Source organism: Octopus sinensis, linkage group LG2, assembly GCF_006345805.1.
Source record: "Octopus sinensis linkage group LG2, ASM634580v1, whole genome shotgun sequence".
Taxonomy (NCBI): Eukaryota; Metazoa; Mollusca; class Cephalopoda; order Octopoda; family Octopodidae; genus Octopus; species Octopus sinensis.
Window position 1 is genome coordinate 109,551,051 of NC_042998.1, and position 21,091 is coordinate 109,572,141.

Sequence of the window (21,091 nt, forward strand, 5' to 3'; positions counted from 1 at the left end):
ATACAATTAGCTGTCATTATTCATGGTACGGGGCCAGTTAGTGTTTTAAATATTTATGTAAAGCCTATTTCATTGCATATACCAAACAGGTAATTTCACGACGCAAGCATAAGCTTTACATGTGTTTTCAGATTAGCTAAATCCAAAAGTACAAACCACAGGGGTGTCAGCTTTGGCACATTTGTAGTAGGCATAGAACTAATTAAATCCTGAAATTTTGGGACACGATACCATTTCAATAATATTTTAATAGACTATTATAAATGGCTATAAACTATTAATTGGCAGAGTTTGAGATCAGAGATAAAAAAGTTGTCACAAGCTTTTCATGCATTTTCAGATATTGCTATATTATGATTCGTTATCTGTAGGGAGCTCAGTTTTGATACACTGGTATGGGGTATAAAACTGCAACACAGTAAGACCAGTAACATCTGATGATTTGCCCATTTGTGTGCCAAACAATTCTGAAGACAAGTCAAGCAGTTGTGAAGTTACATGATAAATCCTTAATATTAGGAGCAACTTGTATAAGTAGTAAGTGGAATTCCTATGATTTCTTTTAACTGACTTTTCACCCAGATTTCACTCATATCTGCTTCAGGTTTTAAAAGCATTTAATTGTATGTGTTTTCTCCAGGTTAAAGTAATGCTTCTATGTAAGCTATTGTAGCTTTTTTCTAATTATTTGTGTGAAATGACATAGTGAAAAATCTTTATCTTTCAACGTGTTATCACATTTAAGTTTTTAAAATTCACTCTTTTCCATTATAATTTAAATGATTAATCTCAAAATGATATCACAACTTAACTGGGACCAGAGGACCAATTGATTAATGTTTTGCTGCATGAACAATAAAATTAATCATCATCATCATCGTTTAACGTCCGGTTTCCGCATCTTGCAACCTTTTCAATAGTTTTGAGAGTCAAAACTATTGAAAAGGTTGCAAGACACAACGAAAATTTTAGGAAAATAAAAATAAGAAAAAGGTGGGAATTTTACTGGTGAGTGTGTTATGTTATAAGGCACAAAAAGAAAATGAATCTTCCCAGACACAACAGAATATGCTTCAACACATGAACTCATATAAAGAATCTTGCAAACCAAATCCAAAAATGAAAAGAAGAATTTGAAACATTTTTCATTAATTTAATATTGACCACAATGATGCAATAAAAATAACTTCTTCCAAAAAACTTTTGATTTATTATTTTCTCCATTTTTTCTAGAATGATTCTCCTTTCAACGATGTCTTTATACAGGTATCATAAATCACTAGGATTCTGAGAACTACATTTTAAAATTTGCTATGACTATATTTTGTAATGCATCTACAACTGGTAATTAACATGCCATTCCACTACATTCAGGCATAATGGAATAGTGTCAGTGACAAAATTGTATATACGTAACAAAAACCATTGACACTTAAGAGTATACTATATTACAAAATAAAATGTGTTATAAAGGACAATAATAACTACCACCATGTAAATGTTTCAGTTTCAAAATATCAGATCAAGTTGCCTAAATAAGAACACACTTTTTTATTGTCATTTTATTGTATTAATATTCACATTTTGTTGAGCTTTATTTAAAACAAACACAGAGAAAGATGCATTTTCTACTTAAAAAAGTACCTGGAAAAGTTACTGGAGGGGAAAAGAGCAGTGGTTAGTCTAATTTCAAACAAGGAAATAAGCTAAAACGAATAAAACTTTTGCAGGAATATTATCAAGACTAGTCAGAGAAAATTACAAGAAGGTGAAAAAATAATTAAGACTAAGAAACATACCATGATGCACAAATTCATTTACTTTGCTGATCTGAAGTAAACACAATTCATCAACAGTCATTCTACCTTGGTTTTGATTCATTATATTTTCTACATAATCACCTAGAAATGAAAAAAGGCAAGACAAAATGATGAGTAGTAATTAATATATTTTTCTTGACATACAATAGCAGAATGACATATCAGGAACTTCCTTAATGAGTTCTTATATACTGGATTCCTAGATTTTAAAAACTTTTTTAATATTCACTTATGTATTCCTCAAACTGTATGTTGTACAGATACTAAATGTGGAAGACAGCAATGACCCATCAACACAACCCTTGGCCAACAGACACCATAACCTTCAGTTACTACAAAAGCATCTGCTTTCTCAAACTAGTTAATGCCATACCCCCTCCACCTAGGCCTATTTGACACATCCATTTATCTTTCTCGTGCTACTCATACCGTGTTCCAATTTTTACAATTCTTCTTCTCTAGAAAAACCTTCTGAAATTCAGCGATACTGATATTTTTCTGAACACAAACTGTACAAATATTAACAGTCTTGGAAAGGGAATGGGCATTGATTAAATCTTAAAATGTAGATAAGGGATATGGAAATTGAACACATTTCCTTAGTGGTGACTTCAGTGTTATCACTTCAAAGTAATTTCTGATGATACTTTTATGAGTACCATATATACTGACAGTCAATAAAAAACCGTTTTCAGTCTTTACATGAACATTTTAGTATCTTGTTCTGATCCAAATTTACAAGTGAGATAAAAATTATCACAAAATATTACAATACTATCCCAGTAGTAAAAGTAGCCTTCAGTATTCAACCAGATCAGTTTTAAAGAAACCAAAGCCACATTCCAAATATTTTTAGAGATTTTATTAACATGATTGATGTGAGTTGGATTCCTACAAGTTTCACTTTATATCTACTTCATCTTCCACTTTATCAGTAAAACACAGCTTAGATAAAAGATATAGCCATAGCTGTGTAGTCTATCATAGTATAAGCATTACTAAAAAAAAAATTAAGAAAAGAAAAATTCAATTGTTTGAACCCCAAATGAATGTCAACCTTACAATAATAGTAAAATTATGTTGAAATTATGTTCTAACATAAAATTTGATTAAACTTGGCTAAAATTCAAGATACATAAACTGCATTTGCAGAAGACATAATTAGTAAACTAATTTTACAAATATCTGTAATGACACAGGTAAGTGAAACAGTGTCCTTTATATGCAACAGGGCATTTTTAACTCTAAAACGCACCCATACATATGCCATGTAAACACACCCAGTACACTGTAAAGTTGCTGGCATCCAGCTGTAGAAACCATGCCAAAACAGACATGAAGCCTGGGCAGCTCTTCAGCTGGTCAGCTCCTGTCAAACCATCCAACTCATGCCAGCATGGAAAATGGATGTTAAATGATGACTGATGACACTGTTTATTGTTTTAATATGTGATTCTTTTGACATTTTAAAAAAAGCAAATAATAACACTTACAAATTTGGCCAGCTATTTTTTCTCCAGATTGTTCCTTAGAAGCACCAGTTAGAGCAGGAGCATAGGATACAATATCTTGTAAAATCTCCTGTGTTGACATGGAACAATCCTTCAAATGTTGACTTGAAAAATGAAAAATACAAAATGGTTAGGAATGCGCTAATATACGAAACTACATGAAACACAGCCAAACAATTGTAACACAAAATCTCAAAATTGTAAATAAATTAACTGCTTCTTTTCCACAAGCATTCCCACTAATTATCTTCTATATCTCCCTCTTTATGTTAGCATCAGAGCACAAATAAGCTAAGAGACAAACTGGAAATAAGAGGAATTAAGTGTAGTGTACTAGAGAGAAGACTACACTAGATATCAGATGTGTAAGGAAGTGAAAATGTCAAACGGATGGAACATATGGAAGGAAGAGGCAAAGATGACAGGGAAAAGAGGTGAAGATTGATCTCAAGTAGCTGAACCTCATGAAGGTGAAAAATGACTGCAATTTATAGCAAAACGCTATGCTGGAAATCCATCAAATAGACAACATGGAAAAAATAGTAGTAAAAGCAATACTAATGGTTGTGAAAGTTAGGATGTTAAATATCTACATTTGGGTCTCTTGTACACATTAGCTCATAACACTAGCTCTTTCTTTCATCTGCCACCTATGAAACAGAAAACAATGTCTCATCATGTGAACTAAGTCTGTCCCTATTCATTCCCAGCTACCATAATCCATTTCTCTCTCAACCATTGCTCCTTCTCCAATCATTCTATATTACCCAATATTTCATCTATTACCACTCTTTACTGACATCCATCAGGTAGCTGTTATTACTCTCCTTCTCTACAATTAATCATTCCTCATATGTGTCTCATATATAAAAGTATTCCTAGTACTTCACATTTTCTTTTCAAGCCTCTCCAAGAAGTCAATGGAAAGATGCTCTATAGTTTCAACCAACTCACTACACTATTAACCTTTTCACAATATTTTAAATGAAAATACACTGTATTTCAATTATTTGGGGGTGGGGGGTTGATAATCTGGATGGATATAGTAAAATAATTCAGGTTTTCATTATCAATCTGTTGTTTGAAACAGTTCCTTGCATAAAATTATAATAGTTAAAACTTTAAAACAAACACAAATTTGTACAAAAGAAACCAATAGGAACACCAGGCAGGTTAAAACAATAATAATAACATTGAAAGTTGGGAGCAAAGTGAACTTTCACATTTTGAAAAATTCCCTACCTTTTACACTGTTGGTCATTGCAGGTTCCTTGAAGATCATACTGACAGAGAATATTTTTGCAGTTCAGTTTATGAGAGAAACTCTGGCTAGAAAGGGACAAATTCTCTTTTGTACGAAGAAAAGGACTGAAACTGTTGGAAAATAAAGAAAAACAAGAGGAATAATTAAAATAGATATAAAAAATCAATAGATAAGTCAAACTTAAATACTCATACAAGCAGAGTATTACAACAATATAATTTCTAAGGTTTGAGTTCAAACTGGCTATTTTATTTTTTCACCTACTCCTACTCTTTGTTTTCATCAGACACTAACTTAGAATGAGCTCTGCCAGATTGATCTAGAATATTTTAGCAACATTTAGGTAAACTGAGTTAATGTTGGATTAATAAAAAGAAAGCAACTCTATACCAGATATTGATTTAAACTCATGAACAGTGAACAGACACTGCAATGCAACATGCTTGTAACAACCTTGCTTCTTTGCTGTTATGTCTAACACAGCAATTGGTTGTATACTATCATCCGATCCATTAATTATGTTCATGAAGTTGCAAGCATATGAACCCTGCTACTCCATTCCTTCAGATTTTCTCGCAAATATTTAGGCATGGTGTCAGCCATATCAATCTCACTAATCTGCTGTTTTAATCTGCAGTAGCCTACTTATCTTCTCAGTGACACTAAACAACATTCTAGGTTTTACATCTGTTTTACAATACCTATCTCTCAAGCCATATTATCATTATTATTAATGAAACTTTGTCGTAACTATTTCTTTCATCATAACTAATAACATAAACTAAACAAGAACTGTATAAAAATTCAATTGATTTGGAAGTGAATGTTGACACAAGGTGCTTATCAAGAATTAAATTAAGCATTTATGAAACAGATATTTCAATCATTCCCTTTTATAGTTGTCATTTCTAAATTTTCCTCCAATGCATCTTCAGCTTAGACAGTTATTCTTCATATGAGACTGAGAATTATAGGGCAAATACCAAGATTTTACATGTACTACAAACAGATATGACAAATAGATAAATGAATAAGATTATCTGTAAATACTGAATTCTAGTGCTATCATAGTTAAATAAATAACAAATGGGGAATATCAACTGTTAAATAAATACTTACCGATATGCTCGAAAATGTAACAAGGGACTTTTATATGGCTTATATGATCTTAAAGCTTGGGACATTTTGAGATTATTCAGGGACTGATTATCAGATTTAGGATAAGGAATCTAAAGAAAGAAAACAAAAAGTTGTAAAAAAATATGTTATAGTATTTATTTATATATATAGATCAATGGTTTTGCATGTGTGTGTATATGTATATATATATATATATATACAAGTGTGTGTGTGTGTAAGTAATGACTGAATGCCTACCACAGTTGATTTCCAATAGAATAAAATCACATGATATAGGAATTCCAGCACCCATGACAGACAATTCTCGTCTGCTGCAATCTGTGTGCTTTTATGCACCTAGCACCTATATGTAAACATTTACACAATCCATAATAAAATTAATTCTATTTCATTAGCATATTTTCAACTTTCTAGAATGTAAGTCAAGAATGGAACTTATTCACATAATCAATTAAATATCTGAAGCAGTTTAACCCTTTTAATACCAACCCGGCCTTAGCTGGCCCAAAAATTTTTTGCTTCATAAGACCAACGCAGCTGTAGCTGGCCGAGAGTACCCATTGTTATTTAAATGTGAATTTGAACACAAATCTCGTTAGTACATTCATGAAAACATATGATTTCCTTAGTAAATAGTTGAGTTATAGTATCCGACACTGTTTAACCTTTTCGTTACTATATTTCTGACCAAAATACACCCCTCATGAGTTTCAATTAAATTCTAAAATAATCATGAATCTAGACTAGTTTCATTAAGCAACTGTAAGTTTTTTACTTAACATATTAATGTAATATTTGTCAATAGCTTTTTTCTCAAAGTGACTCTAATTACAGGTAAATCCAGGTAAATTAAGCAAAAGGTAAAAAGTATTTAAGTTTTGTTTAAACATCACCATAGAAAATGAATCATCAGCTAATATTTAATTGGGTATTCATTTTGATATAAAAGAACTGTGCACATCACTAGATTATCAGTTGAATATAATGCACAACAGAACAGGTGTACCATAAAGGTGAAATAACTGAAATACTGGAATCCACCTAAATTCACTACAAGTTTGACCAAATTAAAACGGCAAAAAAAAAAAAAAAAGGTCAAAAAATAATATACAGCCCTAGTTATGTTATGGAAGTGATAAATTCCAGACCACATCATACCCTAGGCCATGCTGACTAACATTATTTTCCCTGTATAAAAACTAAATCCACAGCTGTACCCAGTATTTGCTTCACAAATTTTCCAAACTTTGATCCCCCATTTCGTGGGCTTTCCTGGCATGGTTTCAGTTTTGGATGAACATCTCTGCCCCAACACTAAAACGTTGCTTATCTTACAGCTTTCAACTGTGCCACTTCACCACAATATATCAAGGCCATTCTTTTCAGTTTTCATATTGGCTTCCATTAAGAATGACTGATTTAGATGGTTGACCAAGTAGAAATATGTCATGGTGTACCAGTGCAAGTTACAATGATTTACTGGGCTTTTAATTCACATTTTACCATAAAAGTGAGAAATCTTATTAGTTTACAAGTTGAGATTTAAGACAGAAGAAAAAGCTTGTCAAAACACATGCACAAAATGGCAGAAAATATTTTAAAGTAAAATTAAATTAAGCAACTTACAGAATCTGAAGGTGGAGTCAAATGAGAGAAATTTTCCCAAGAAACAGCTTTTGATTGTGCTGGTTCTATTAAATTTTGCATCTTTTCATGCTAAAAATTAGAAAATTAAAATAGCAAAATCTAACAAATTTCTAATTCAAGGTTAATATTTAAGACTTTGGAAGAATTGGTTACAAAAAAATATAATTCAAACAATATTTCTGCTCTTTATATTTTTGTTAAGTCCAGCTACGTTTTAGAAGTAGATTCTTTTTAGAGCAAACTCTGGTTCTTTATTTCTACAGTATCAAATTGATACTCCAGTATGATAAACAGAATTCAGTTTCTTGGTGGAAGACAGAAACAAAGATACTATAAAACACTTGCATGAATATTCAGTGCAATACCCTACTATTTATCAGTTTGTAATGCATATGCAGTTAAAAAAGATGGACAAATATGAATTAAACAAGTGAAACTAGAAAATACGTGTATTGTCATCATCATCTAGTGCCCATTTTCATGCTGGCATGGGTTATATGGTTTGACTGGAACTGGTAAACCAGAGAGCTGTACCAGGCTTCAGTTCGATTTTGGCTTGGTTTCTACAGCTGGACAGCCTTCCTAACGCCAACCATTCTAAGAGTGTAGTGGGTGCTTTTTACGTGTCACTGGTACTGTCAATGACTATGATTTCACTTGGCCTAACAAGCCAGCTCAAGTACAGCAAACCACCGAAGGACTTGATCATTTGATATCGCCTCCGTGGGACCCAACATCTAAAGATCATAGTTCACCACCACCTCATCCCATGTCTTCCTGGGTCTACCTCTTCCACAGAACAACAAACATCTGGAGACTGACTATACGAATCATTCTTCAAAAGTAATACATTAAATTTTATATGGAAAAGAAAAACAGTTATTATTGATCTTTAAAACAAGCATTAGATATTTACCAAAATCGTTTTAAGGTTTGCTAGCTGTGAATTTTCAGGCATTTCAAAGTTATATTCTGTCTTATCTAATTGCTGAGGGACACGTATATCTGGTTGAATATTTTCTTTGTTCTGGATGATCTCTGGCTTCATTTTGGAGTTAAGTGAAATCATTGAACGTCGTCGAGAATCTATTTTCTCAGCAATTTGTTGAGAGGCTGCCTCAGCTTCCTCAGTACAGTCTAATGAAATTTTCTCCAGCTGAAGGACTGATGATTTGGTAATCTTCTTATTGGCTTGAGTCTGTAGCTTCTGCAACATTAGTGCATACTGTTGCTGCATCTGTTGAAGTTGTTGTCTTTTATGAGGAATATCCTCAATTTTTGTTTTAAGCTGCAAAGAGATTATCTTGTGCAATAAGTAGCAACCCAATTTGAAGAATAAACATATTTATTGAATGCCAAATTAGCAATATAGTAAAAATGAGTATCACAACAATGTTTTATTCTTTTCAGTCATTTGACTGTAGCCATGCTAGAACAAATTGACCCCAGGACTTATTCTTTGTCAGCCTGGTACTTATTCTATTGGTCTCTTTTGCCGAACTGCTGAGTTACGGGGACATTGGTTGTCAAGCAATGGTGGAAGGACACACACAAATATATATAATATATAATATATAATATATATATATATATATATATATATATATATATATAATATATATATATATATATATATATATATATATGTGGGCCTCTTTCAGTTTCTGTCCATGAAATCCACTCACAAGGCTTTGGTTGGCCCAAGGCCACAAGAGAAGACACTTGCCCAAGGTGCCACACAGTGGGACTGAAACCAGAACTATGTGTTTGGGGAAACAAGCTTCTTATCACACAGCCAATGATCTTAAACGAGTGTAATTTTTAGAGACTCATATTGTTACACTTATGTAACAGCTTTACAACTGGAAATAAACCATTGAAAAAAAATTCTTAAAATGTTTTTGGAATATTAAGAAACCTAAATGTGCATAAAGAATATGCTAATCTAGGTAAGGATTAACATACTAAATAAAATATAATTCTTCAGAATACCCAGTGCATATTGAAAGATTTTTAATATCTATACCTACACAACATTTCAATGGGTTATTTTTGAAATAAAGAATCCCGGTTCAAGTTCATCTGGAGTGATTAGAACATCAAACCTATCAAACAGCCTAGATGTAAATATTATAATACTTTGTCTTTGAAGATGAGATTAATAGTACTCAAAAGTATAATTTAACAACACATTTCAGACATTCTAAATTGCTTCTTTAAATTCATTTTCTAATTTAAGAGATACAGTGTTAATGTTATAGCACAGAGTAGACAAACTGAACTGACTTATGATCATTAGCATTTCAACTGGAACAGCCTTCTTGTTTCCTCTGTGTGCGTGCTTGTGTATGTGTGTCGGTGGGCAGTCTACATAATACAGTGGCCTTTCAATTTAAAAAGTAATGTATATTTTGAGGGAGATCTACCTTATCTTTAGCAGGTTGATCAATGAAAGGATCCTTAACTGGTACAAGATATACTTGTGCAGATTGTGTTGGTAATAATTTTAACAAAAACAAAAGGTAATTATTTTAACAGCATTCAGACTTACCTGATTATGTGAAAGAAGGGGCAATACCCTTTTGTTTCCAGCACTATCAACAGCAATTGTACGGGGTTGGTAGCAGGCACCATAAAGACGTTTCCCAATTTGTAGGAGATTCTTTTCTAACTGTAATACCGTGGACTCATTATGAGCAAGCTGAATCTTCACAAGTTGTATCTGAAGTAAAAGATCGCAAAAATTAAATGTCAATTATTAAAGAGATATGATTGTTACTCCAGGTCCATTTGTATACAATTGAAGTTTCATGAACTGCATATCTGAATAGAATTCTTCATACAGCTAGATGACAATATTAGGCCAATTAGACTAGTCATAAACATAATACCAAGTTCTTTAATACAAAACTATCTCCTTCTAGGCATTCATATTTGAACTGAAACATATCTTTTGTAATAAGAATCTTACTTTCATTGGTTTTAGTCAATGGACTGCAACTATGCTAGGTCACTTTCTTGAATGGCATTAGTAGATCCAGTACTTCTAGTAATCATTTTATTGACCAATAGAGGAAGAAGAGCCAAGTTGCTTTGCGTACAATTTGAGCCAAAAGCAAACTACCAAATAATACAATTCTCTTTGGGAAATATTTTGCAAAACAGCCACTTAATAATAAAAAAGTTAGGGTATTTGACAGCTTGTAAGGTGTACAATTTATAAAATACACCTGAACTTTGGTAGGCCCTTCTTCGAAAAACATTTTTAAAAAATCATTTCCCGCAAATATTCATAGCCTTCTGCACTATCAAACCAATTTAATAATCTAGTTTCCCAAAACAAACATCACTTTTTAAAATTTCTGACATATTCAAATGTTTCACACTCAGCAAATGTTCTTGAATCTATTACATTTTTATTTCAAAACTGAATTTGATTACAAGTACAGGTAAAATATGTTATTTTATATCATGTAAAAAGAATACTTTCTGAAAACATTAATAACTCTGGGAAATAGCTTTGTAAGAGAGATACTTGTTAGTACATTTTATGAGACACCGCAGCAAATAAACCACCACTTGCTAGTAACGCAAACACTGACCTGGTGTTTATAAAGCAGAGGCCAATTTTCTGGGACACTTTTTACTAAAAAAAACTGGTACACTGTATAAGAAAACATATCTAATTTACTTAATTGTATCCTGTTAAATTTTTGATCATTTTCAAATTTGAAACATTCTGACAGTGGGTTTCATAAGAAACATGGGCTTGAAAAATAATTAAAATATAATGCTAATAAGTATTTCTTTTTGCTTTTTAATCAAAATTGTGCTATTTTCAAAATTTATAGAATGGCAACTACTTTAGTTTGAAACCTACAGTTTGAGCAACATTGCTTTGTTGAGGGGAAATAATAGCAAGGTTTGAACTTATTGCATTGTGGCCATAATTCTAGTCAACTAACCTTAAAATTATGTATCTAATTTTCATTTGGTGATTTACTCAGTTACCAAACAAGTATGGCAGAGTTGTGATGTCTAGGTATTACATAATAATACTAACATGCATACAATAAATATATAATTTCCATAGCATATAAACTAACAAATTTATCTTAAGATATTAAAACAAGTTTTCTAGTTTGAGAATAAAATCTTTCCAAGGTGTTACATTACACACTTTCTAAACCTTTAATTTTACAATTTATATGAAGGGAGGGAGACAACATGCAAAGAAAACATTTGTAATTGTGGTCTTGTTTTGAGTTCCTTAAAGATTTTATTAAAGAAAAAATTAAACCTTAAAATCTTACCTTGTCTTTAATTTTAATATCTTGTTTACGATACATAGCAACCAAATGATCAGAGTTTTTCAGATTTTTCCTGAAAATCTCACACTTTTTTTCTGTTGATTTGATTTTGGTAAGGACTTTTGATGCTTGGGTTACTAGAGCTTTCAATTCTCTTTGGTCTTGTAACATTAGTTTTCTGAAACAAATAATACATATTCAGATAAACACGCAAAGATATGCACTGTTTCACCAGAAGAAAATGCAGTTTACAACACTAAAATTTCAAAACAGTAAAGAAAAATGAAAAAATTTTTAAAATCTACCTTTGAGCAACATATTTCTCTTCGAGTTCCCGAAAGCCCCTGTCTGCAGTATACAAATCTACTTCCTGCTTATTCAGGCTGATATTTTTCTTAATGTTACTAACGTCTTTTGATTCCATACTGTTCTTCTTGGTCTGTAAAAGCAGTTTTCAGGTATAAAAGAATATTACATATGATCATTGAAAGCAAATAAATTTCTACCAACTTTATACAAATATCAGCTACATTTTTTTTATCAAAGTCTATTAAGAATTTCAGCTATTTGGCTGATCAAAGCTAATATTTCCATTTCAACAGTAAAAGCTATTTCTACTACACTTCATAAGCAACAATTCTATGTTATACCTAATCATTTGTTCAACTATCTCATGACCTCAGCCAGTATTGACTTGAAGCCATATAAAAATGACAATTACTATAATAGAGAAAACAGAATTGCACTACTCCAGTACTGCTCTCTCCTCATTTTACTCTAGTTATAAACTCTCATTGCCCACCAATCTAAACCTGCTTCAATTACAATCTACCACTAGAGTTGTGAACATAATAAACGAGTTTACCTATTTACCTGGCACCAATTCAATTCAAATCTCTCACCTTAACAGTAATTATAATTATTGTTTTCATTCATTTGTTTATCTATTTTTGTCACAAAATTTGGCTTACTACATTCTGTGGGTTATAGTCATGGCTATAGTTAACATTAAGAATGCAAATGTTCAAATGTTCTAAATCTCGAAAATTCCATCTCTTCATCTTGTTTTTGATCAACCATAATTCTGGAAAATTTTCACTGCTCTCCCTCTGTTTTGTTAACCACTTGCTTTGCCCATGCTGATTCCTTCTAAGGAATAGGGCTAACACAGTGCTTGCCATTTGTGGTGTGCCTGTCCATCCCACCGGAAGTTTTTATCCTCTGACCTCTACCAGATGTCTTTCTCCTCAGCACCTCTAATGGCTTGACAAATGACCAAGACCTTTGGAGATATGTTGTGATAAAGAAGATCCAGCAAGATTGTAGGTGCAGCCTATGCCAGTGTTGCATAACTGGCCCATTTAAAAGCACCCTTCAACCGTCAGGCAATATGCTGTATATGAGAAGACGTGTTGAGTCAAGCAAAATCGTAGTTGTGGCCGATGCCGGTGCCGCCTGACTAGCACTCATGCTAGTGGCATGTAAAAACCACCATTCGAGCATGGTCAATGCCAGTGTTACCTGTCAGGCTCCCGTGCCAGTAGCACATAAAAGCAACCACTACACTCTCGGAGTGGTTGGCATTAGGAAGGGCATCTAGCTGTAGAAACCATGCCAGATCAGACTGAAGCCTGGCGCAGCCTCCTGGCTTGCCAATCGTCAGTCAAACTGCCTAACCCATGCCAGCATGGAAAGCGGCTGTTAAACAATGATGATGATGAAATGCATCTCCAAATCTTCACACACACCCTTCCAGATTCGAGGTTGAAGGCAGTGATGTTTCATTTATATCTGACTATTGAAAGGTCAGTGAAAGGCATGGGGAATAAGATACAGTGGGGATGTCAAGAGAAGGGCTTCGGGGGATTTGGTATGAAACTCGTAAGAGCCCATTTTAGCAATGATAGAAGTTGGGGTGTATGTGTAGTAACATTGATTAGTGAGATTTTAGTATTTAGTTGGCTGGCCTTCTTTAAATGCATTGTAGCATAGCTGTAGTGTTGTCCTTAAATGGTGAGAGCATATCAGTAAGGGCCTGTTAATGAGAGGAATACGCTTTGGTGGTGGAAGAGGAAAATTAGTCTTTGAAATGTATTTTTAGCTATATATGTTGAGTACCCAAGAGAGAGAGGAGTGTAAATTTTGAAGGCATAAATAAGCAGCATATCATCCAAAATTAGAGGATGAAGTACTTGACTGTTTCTTTGATATAAACAAGTGATTGTGTCTGTATTGTTGAAAGAGATAGGATTGTTATGACGCCACTGAAGAATATTTTCAAGGTTTCTGTTCACAGAAATAGTTTTAACATGAGATAACAAGATTGTATATAGATGACATTTCTGTACGGTGAGTTAAAACAAATGAAAGTTGTAATCATCTAAATAGAAATGAGAGTACATTGTTCAAGGTGACAGCAAGCAAAACGAGGTAAATTTAACAAAACTTTGAGGCAATTAGAGTTAATAAGTTGTAACCAGGGAACTGTCAATATCTATTGTGATAGTGCAATCTGCTAGGAAGATTCCTATTCAAGAAATCAAATTTAAATGATGTTAAAGGCACTGACACTACTTCTATGGAACTTCTCAGCAGTGTGAAAGCACCAGTTAGAGATACACCAGAACAGATCAGGAAAAGAGTTAATGAGGGTTTCCATTAGCTTTCAAACAATAGGCTAATAGCAGGTGATCTCTACACAGTAAGCTGGACAATTCTAAAGTATCAAAGAACAACTTCTACACAATTACAGGGAAACAAAAATGGAAAGTGAAGGGGAAAGAGAGGGAGAGGGATGGAGGGCGAGGGAGAGGGAGGGAGAGAGAGAGAGAGAGAGAGAGAGAGAGAGAGAGAGAGAGAGAGGAGAGAGAGAGAGAGAGAGAGAAATATTCACCTCAACTGATTTGCGAGCATCTTTAAGAAATTGGTCAATACCAGACAGAATGTTCTGTTTTTGACTTTCTGCTTCTGCCTCATGTTCACTATCAGTAGAATCCTCAGCCAAGTTTATTACTACAGAAGGATGCTTCGGAATCTGCAAAGATATTGTAAATTTAAACTTCAAAATATTTAATAAATGACAATGGAAAAAGAAATCTCTTTAGACTTTTCTCTTTCCAACAAAGAACCATGCTCGAAACATTAACAATTCTCTCCTTTCACCAAGCATCAAATTAATATATTGCTCACATTCATTTTTTCCCCTTTTTTTCCTGTTTTTAATTGTTTATTCTTTGAACTGACTAATAAAATAAACCTTTTTCCAAAGTTTAATGTGGATAACAAACATGCAGGTATGAAAGAAATCATTTCTTTCAAAGTCATACAGAGCATTTGTAGAGGGCATTTTAGGGACAAATTAAAACATCTACCTAAAAAACAGAATATATACAAATAATGAACTTATGACCATTTATCTTTCTTTTAGGAGATAATGTCAATACTTTGTATCCACCTAATAAAACATATATATTGTACATAACATCACCAGCCACTAGATAATAGAAAACTATAAATTTAAAGATTACATACCTTTGGAGCACAATACGGCTGTTGCTGAGGAGGCTGTTTCTTATCAGGTAAGTTTGTATCAGTGTTGTGAGGAGACTGACTCCTAGGAGAAAATGGCGATTCTTTCCCTGAAGTATCATCAACCTATAAAATATATATACTTGTAACTTCTTTGAAATACATTTATATTGGTAGTTAATCAGATCAATTTGAAACATTCCACCACAAGTACAGATTTAGATCAGCTGAAGAGAAGATGGATGTAGAAAAATCTATCTAAATGAACCTTGGCTGACCTATGCAAGGATAGAAAAGTAGGTGTTAAAATGATGACATGCAGGTGTATGTTTGAATCTCATTCATTTCGTTCAACAACTGTTTCCCATGCTAGTATGGCTTATATGGAAGTAACTGCTGAAGTAGGATTTTTACAGCTGGAAACACATCCCGTCACCAATTCATATTTGTTTTTCAAATAAAAAGATAATATGCATATTGTATTAACTTGCTATTATGATAATAGACATGTCATATAAACTGCTAAATATGGGTTCTGAGTGGAATTATTCTATCATTATAGTTGGAGATTTATAGCTTTCTCTATCGTTAAAGTACAAAACACTAAGATTCACTGACGATTTCCAGTCATATTCTCTTGCTTGACAAATCCTGAGCAACACCAATATCCACTGGTCACATCAGCCCAGCACTAACTTCGTTTGGTACTTCAATGACCACAGAAGAATGAAAGACAAAGTTGCACTAAAATTAAGGGACTTGGGAATAAATATAAACACATACACACACCAGTGAACATACACCCATATACCTTTTTAATTTTGACTAATCTGTAAATGTTAGCCAAAACAATGTATAATGAAGGGAAGTCAACTTACAATAGCCTTAGGTGGGATCTGAACACTTTCTTTGCGACGTATGGCCATTGATTGTAGCAACTGTGCCCGTAGCAGCTTCTCCTCCTCTTCATCTTCTTCATAGTCTGGCTCAGGTGGCTTCTCCGGTGGTTTCTCATCAGGTAGTGGTGGAGGGGGTGGAAGTGGTGGTACTAGACTGTGAAACATCAACGGTTGTACATTTGGACTTAGAAGTGGATCAAGAGTGTATGGTAGTTGTGATGAGGAATCAACACTAGACACAAGGAGAGAGAGTTCATTGGGCTTAACTTTCTCAGACTTGTCAACAAGAGGTGGAGGTGGTGGCGGCGGTGGTGGAGGTGGCGGCGGAGGCGGAGGAGGAGGAGGTGGTATTAGAGTCACCCAATTTTTGGGATTGCTTTCAAAGTTCATATCTTGACCATTTCTGTTAGATACTGGCGGCAGTTCAGATATAGAACTCTATATGTAAAATAAATAAAATAATGAATAAGAACTGACAAAAATTCAAGTTAGAACAGAAGGCTATATTGGGAATAAATTTACTGCACAAAGAATAGCAAAAGTAGGCTTTGGTGGTAGAAACAATTATAATTACAGCAACTATAAAGCCAAAAATGGAGTATTTACATGACTGCTCCAGATTGTAGAAATAGCAACGAAATCTCCCCCTAACCATACATTTTAAATAAGGAAAGGGTACATTAGATAATAAGCAACCAGACAAACACAAAAATATGATAGTTATGGTTAAAATGCTTTTGACCATAAGTCTCAATCACAGATGACAGGGGATTAAACAGCAATAATTTTAACATGTAGAAGTAAACTGATGCTGGAACTACCTACTTGCTAAATTATAGTTTAAGTAGATGAATACCAAAGCACTTACACAATTAACATAATCCTGAAGCACATTCATGAAACAGTGCACAACAAGGCTTGCTCCTTGGATTATAGCTACAATTCAATCAACAGGCTTCCACAAAGTTTCTCTCTACTGAATTACATTTACAAGGCTTGGGTCAACCCAAACTTATGACAGAACACACTTGCCCATGTGATTATAAAGCAAATTTTGTTATCTTTTTTCCATGCCAGCATCCACAAGACAGGCATACAGATGTGCACATACATTAAGTAGCATTAAAACTATGTCTAATAATGAGGTTAACTGTTATAGTCATTTAAATTACAGCTCTAAACATGATAGACAACAGGCAAAATAAAGTTAATTTGAAAAATGAGATAATATGAAATATACTTACAAGCAACTTATTCTTTTAAATTCTATTTCATTATTGTTGATACTATTGCTTAATAATAGATCAGCTTTCAGCTCTAACTGAGCAGACCTATGGTCAAAAATATTCTTGCCATGATGATCATGCCTGTACATATCTGGGATTACACCGACCCAATGTATCCATTTAAGACAGTAGCTGTTGGTTTTTCTAGTAATCATATAGAAGCTCCCTCACTGGTTTGACAATTTTTGCTGTTGGGATGAAACCGCAACAACAACTCAAAAACACTGTCAACATTACTTTAAGACTTACAATAAACAGAACATCATCATTTAACGTCTGTTATCCAAGCTGGCATAGGTTGGACAGTTGGACAAGAGCTGGCAAGCTAGAGAGCTGCACCAGGCTACAGTCTGATTTGGCATGGTCTCTACAGCTGAATGCCCTTCCTAAAGCCAACCACTTTACAGAGTGTGCTGGGTCCTTTTACATGGCACTACACAAGCGCTTTTACAGGCTCCAGCATGTAAAAGTGCTTGAGATGGTTTGGTAAATAATTGCTTAGGTAAATATTTTAGTTTACTACAGAAACAATTGCTCAGTAAAATATTGGTTTACTAAAATAATTGCTTTGGTAAATAAATGTTTTACTTGCCATAAGGGATGGCTCTCTTTGTATATGAATGTCTTCAATTTCATTAACAGCAACAAGACCATCATCAGAATCAATTTCCATTGCTACCTCTTCATAGTTGTCTTGGAGCACCTTACTTGTTTTACCATCGCTTTTGGTTTCATTCAGCTGGGACAAACAGGATGGAGGCTAGATGTTCAAATAAAGATATTGAAGTGATAATGATACATTCATACTACTTAATTGAAATTTTTGTTTTTTACAAACAATATTTACTTGCACATAATGCAAAAATTTATAAAGTCATGTCAAAATTGGAGAGAGAGAGAGAAAGGGAGAGGGAGCATTACACTCAAGAGTAGTAAAAAATGTAAACAACCCATGAAAGTGAAGATACCAAAGGAGGAAGCCCCAAGGCAGCTAACAATGTATATATTTCATTACCTGTAGAAATGATAGCGAATACAGCCAATGGCAATTGTTAATTCTATTTATTAGTATGCTGCTGGTGTAAGGTTATACACTATTTTTTAAAAGTAGTTATTTAATTTAAAAGATTACAGTCTAAATTGTGTAAGATACATTACAGATGTATGCTGGTAGTGGAAGGAATATTCAGTACACACCATTGTAATAAAAGTACATACATGAAAAGAGATATTGCTTAATCAAAACTAAGTCCCAGAATTTAGTTAAAATTTAAAAGTCAAAACATATATCAATGATTTTTAGCTACAAGAAAGACGGAGTAATGTTCTCATGCAAATGTAATAAGCTGCTATGGATAAGACATTGTTCACTAAGTGGTTTAAACAAAGATCAGTTATTGTTAATAAAAGTCTATATTTTCTCTCAGCGGTGGATATGTACATTTAATGAAAGAAAATGAAACACACCTTATTGTTAATTGCCAATTCCTTCTTCTTTTCACTGAGATACTTCGCTAGTCTCTCTATTTGTTCAACTGGGTCATCTACTTCAAGAATTTTATTTATCTCTCTGCGTTGGTTATTTACCAATTTTGACTTATCTTCACTGGAACTCAATCTTCTACGACACGAACGGTAAGCTGGTCGGTGCTTCAGGAATCCAAGTTTCCGTTTGATTCCGCTTTTATTACAGGATTGTTCTCTCAACACTGAAAGTAACAATTATTGTAGTATTTATGTACAGTCCTGAAATTAGCCCCATGTCTTTCACCAATATGATCTCATAATTACCAAGGAACCAGTTAAGAATTAAAGTATAGTCACTGCAGTTACCTCCCTGAAAGCACTAAGAAACTTAAGCTTCTAAAGGTTTATTATTGTAAAAAGTAATTAAGAACTGTAATGGAGAAGTCTATAGGACACAATTACTGTTACCTTACAAGCATCTTCAGCTCCCTCCAAAAGAAAAGTGTTCAACTGTTTGAAAAACACTCACATACGAACACACTTTACTCAATTTGACTTGACTCACTTGCCTTTCTTCAACCCAGTACAGATACTGCATTAAACATTTCACTCAAACCTAACTCCAAAAGCTATAACGGTCTGGAAGTCTCTTTCCCTGCAAACATTGCCCTACAGAATTTCAAACAGAATGTCAAAAAAGCCTGATAATGTCATGAGCCCTGCCCCACTTCCAACCAAATGGAGAGGATTTTCATATAAAATAATTTAATTTGCATTGGAGATTATCAAAGTAATTGTTATTCTTATTTCTAACATCCAATTACAGCAAGTTACACTTAATGTATGTACAACAAAAGGAATAATTCTATAATAAAGCATTTCAATAACAAATATGTCACTCTTTAAGAACTTGACTAATTTTAGCACAAATATATTAATCAGAAAATCTGAAAAAATAAATTTCGTTGATGAAATTAGTAAGTATTTGAGTCTAACTTGATAAATGGCAAGGCATCAATGTATCTGACAACAGTTTTCCACTTTTAAAATTGATAAGAGTGCAGAAATATGTAAATAGACATATAAGATATACAATTCAAGGGGCATGAATCTATCTCAATTCACAAAGCCTACAATGATCAACCAACCATATGAATCAAGACTAAATATCACAAACAGCCCTACTAGTTCTGAAATCACAACTGAAGAAGTAAAAAGAAAACCCATAAGCAATACACTTGCTTATGGGCCAAATACACTAAATGCAAGAGCCACATATATTAAACATCAAATGCTCAAGAGATGCAAGACATTTACATATTGCATAAATATTTGGTAACAAAAATTAGATATAAATATTAACAAATGTATGTCTACAAATTTTATTATTGACTTTCAACTTCTAAATTTGTTTCAACAATCAAAAGTATACATATATTCTTTTAAAAAGTGGAAATGTTTTAATCAAATAACACCTTCCAAAATTACAGCCTTTAATATTTTTATGATTGCTACTGCTATGACTACCAAGATATTAAAGCCACGTTTGCTGCTTTTAAGTCTTGTGAGTCTCCACCTTGGCAGTGAATCTTTAACCCTTTCGATACTAACCCAGCTGAAAAACTTTTTGGTTCATAAGACCAACCCAGCTATAGCCAGCCAAGAGTACCCATTGTTATTTAAATGCGAATTTAAGCACAAATCTCATTAGTACATTTGTGAAAATATGTGATTTCACTTTGTAAATAGTTGAGTTATTGTATCCGACATTGCTTGATGTGATATCTGAACTCAGTAAATTTTGGGAGATTTTTTCCACGTCAATTTTTTTTTTTCAACTTTGAAAATGGATAGGAGTTTCATGCTACCAAGCAGTGATTCCAAATTTAAAAGCTTTTCAACAGAAAATATGGAGTTATCGAGAAAAAGAATGAATGAGGTACAAAAGCACGTGGTGTACGAGAATGAATAGGATATTTCTGTATCTGAAACCGAAAGCGGTGATAGCAACAGTGAAGACAATTTTACATCGGAATGAAGTAAAAACTTTAAAATGTTTTTATTAGCAATTTTTCTGAGGAGATGGGGTCTATCCATAGTCTTTCTTAAGAAGTGAAACAATTTTTTTCAGTATGCTTGTTTGAAGCGATCACTGTGGAAACAAACTGTTACGCAGAATGTAAGCAAACAGTATATGCTACGAAAGCCCACAAAATGGG

The 21,091-nt window shown here is 33.4% G+C and overlaps 1 protein-coding gene across 2 annotated transcripts in view; it reads right to left on the minus strand.

The window, feature by feature from the left end:
• The window catches only part of LOC115229640 (zinc finger C3H1 domain-containing protein), a 73,590-nt gene that overhangs the window by 31,303 nt on the left and 21,196 nt on the right, over positions 1–21,091 (minus strand). For both annotated transcript variants that reach the window (XR_004997190.1, XM_029799968.2), the window contains exons 4-17: positions 18,873–19,114; positions 17,998–18,165; positions 16,099–16,557; positions 15,224–15,346; positions 14,586–14,726; positions 11,998–12,131; positions 11,696–11,870; positions 9,934–10,104; positions 8,299–8,670; positions 7,362–7,451; positions 5,715–5,824; positions 4,574–4,705; positions 3,314–3,435; positions 1,800–1,901 (exon numbers count right to left, since the gene is read on the minus strand). Coding sequence is in view for 1 of the 2 variants with exons in the window: in XM_029799968.2 (XP_029655828.1) it covers positions 1,800–1,901; positions 3,314–3,435; positions 4,574–4,705; positions 5,715–5,824; positions 7,362–7,451; positions 8,299–8,670; positions 9,934–10,104; positions 11,696–11,870; positions 11,998–12,131; positions 14,586–14,726; positions 15,224–15,346; positions 16,099–16,557; positions 17,998–18,165; positions 18,873–19,114 (2,541 nt within the window). In the remaining variant the exon portion in view is untranslated. The remainder of the gene's footprint in view (positions 1–1,799; positions 1,902–3,313; positions 3,436–4,573; positions 4,706–5,714; positions 5,825–7,361; positions 7,452–8,298; positions 8,671–9,933; positions 10,105–11,695; positions 11,871–11,997; positions 12,132–14,585; positions 14,727–15,223; positions 15,347–16,098; positions 16,558–17,997; positions 18,166–18,872; positions 19,115–21,091) is intronic.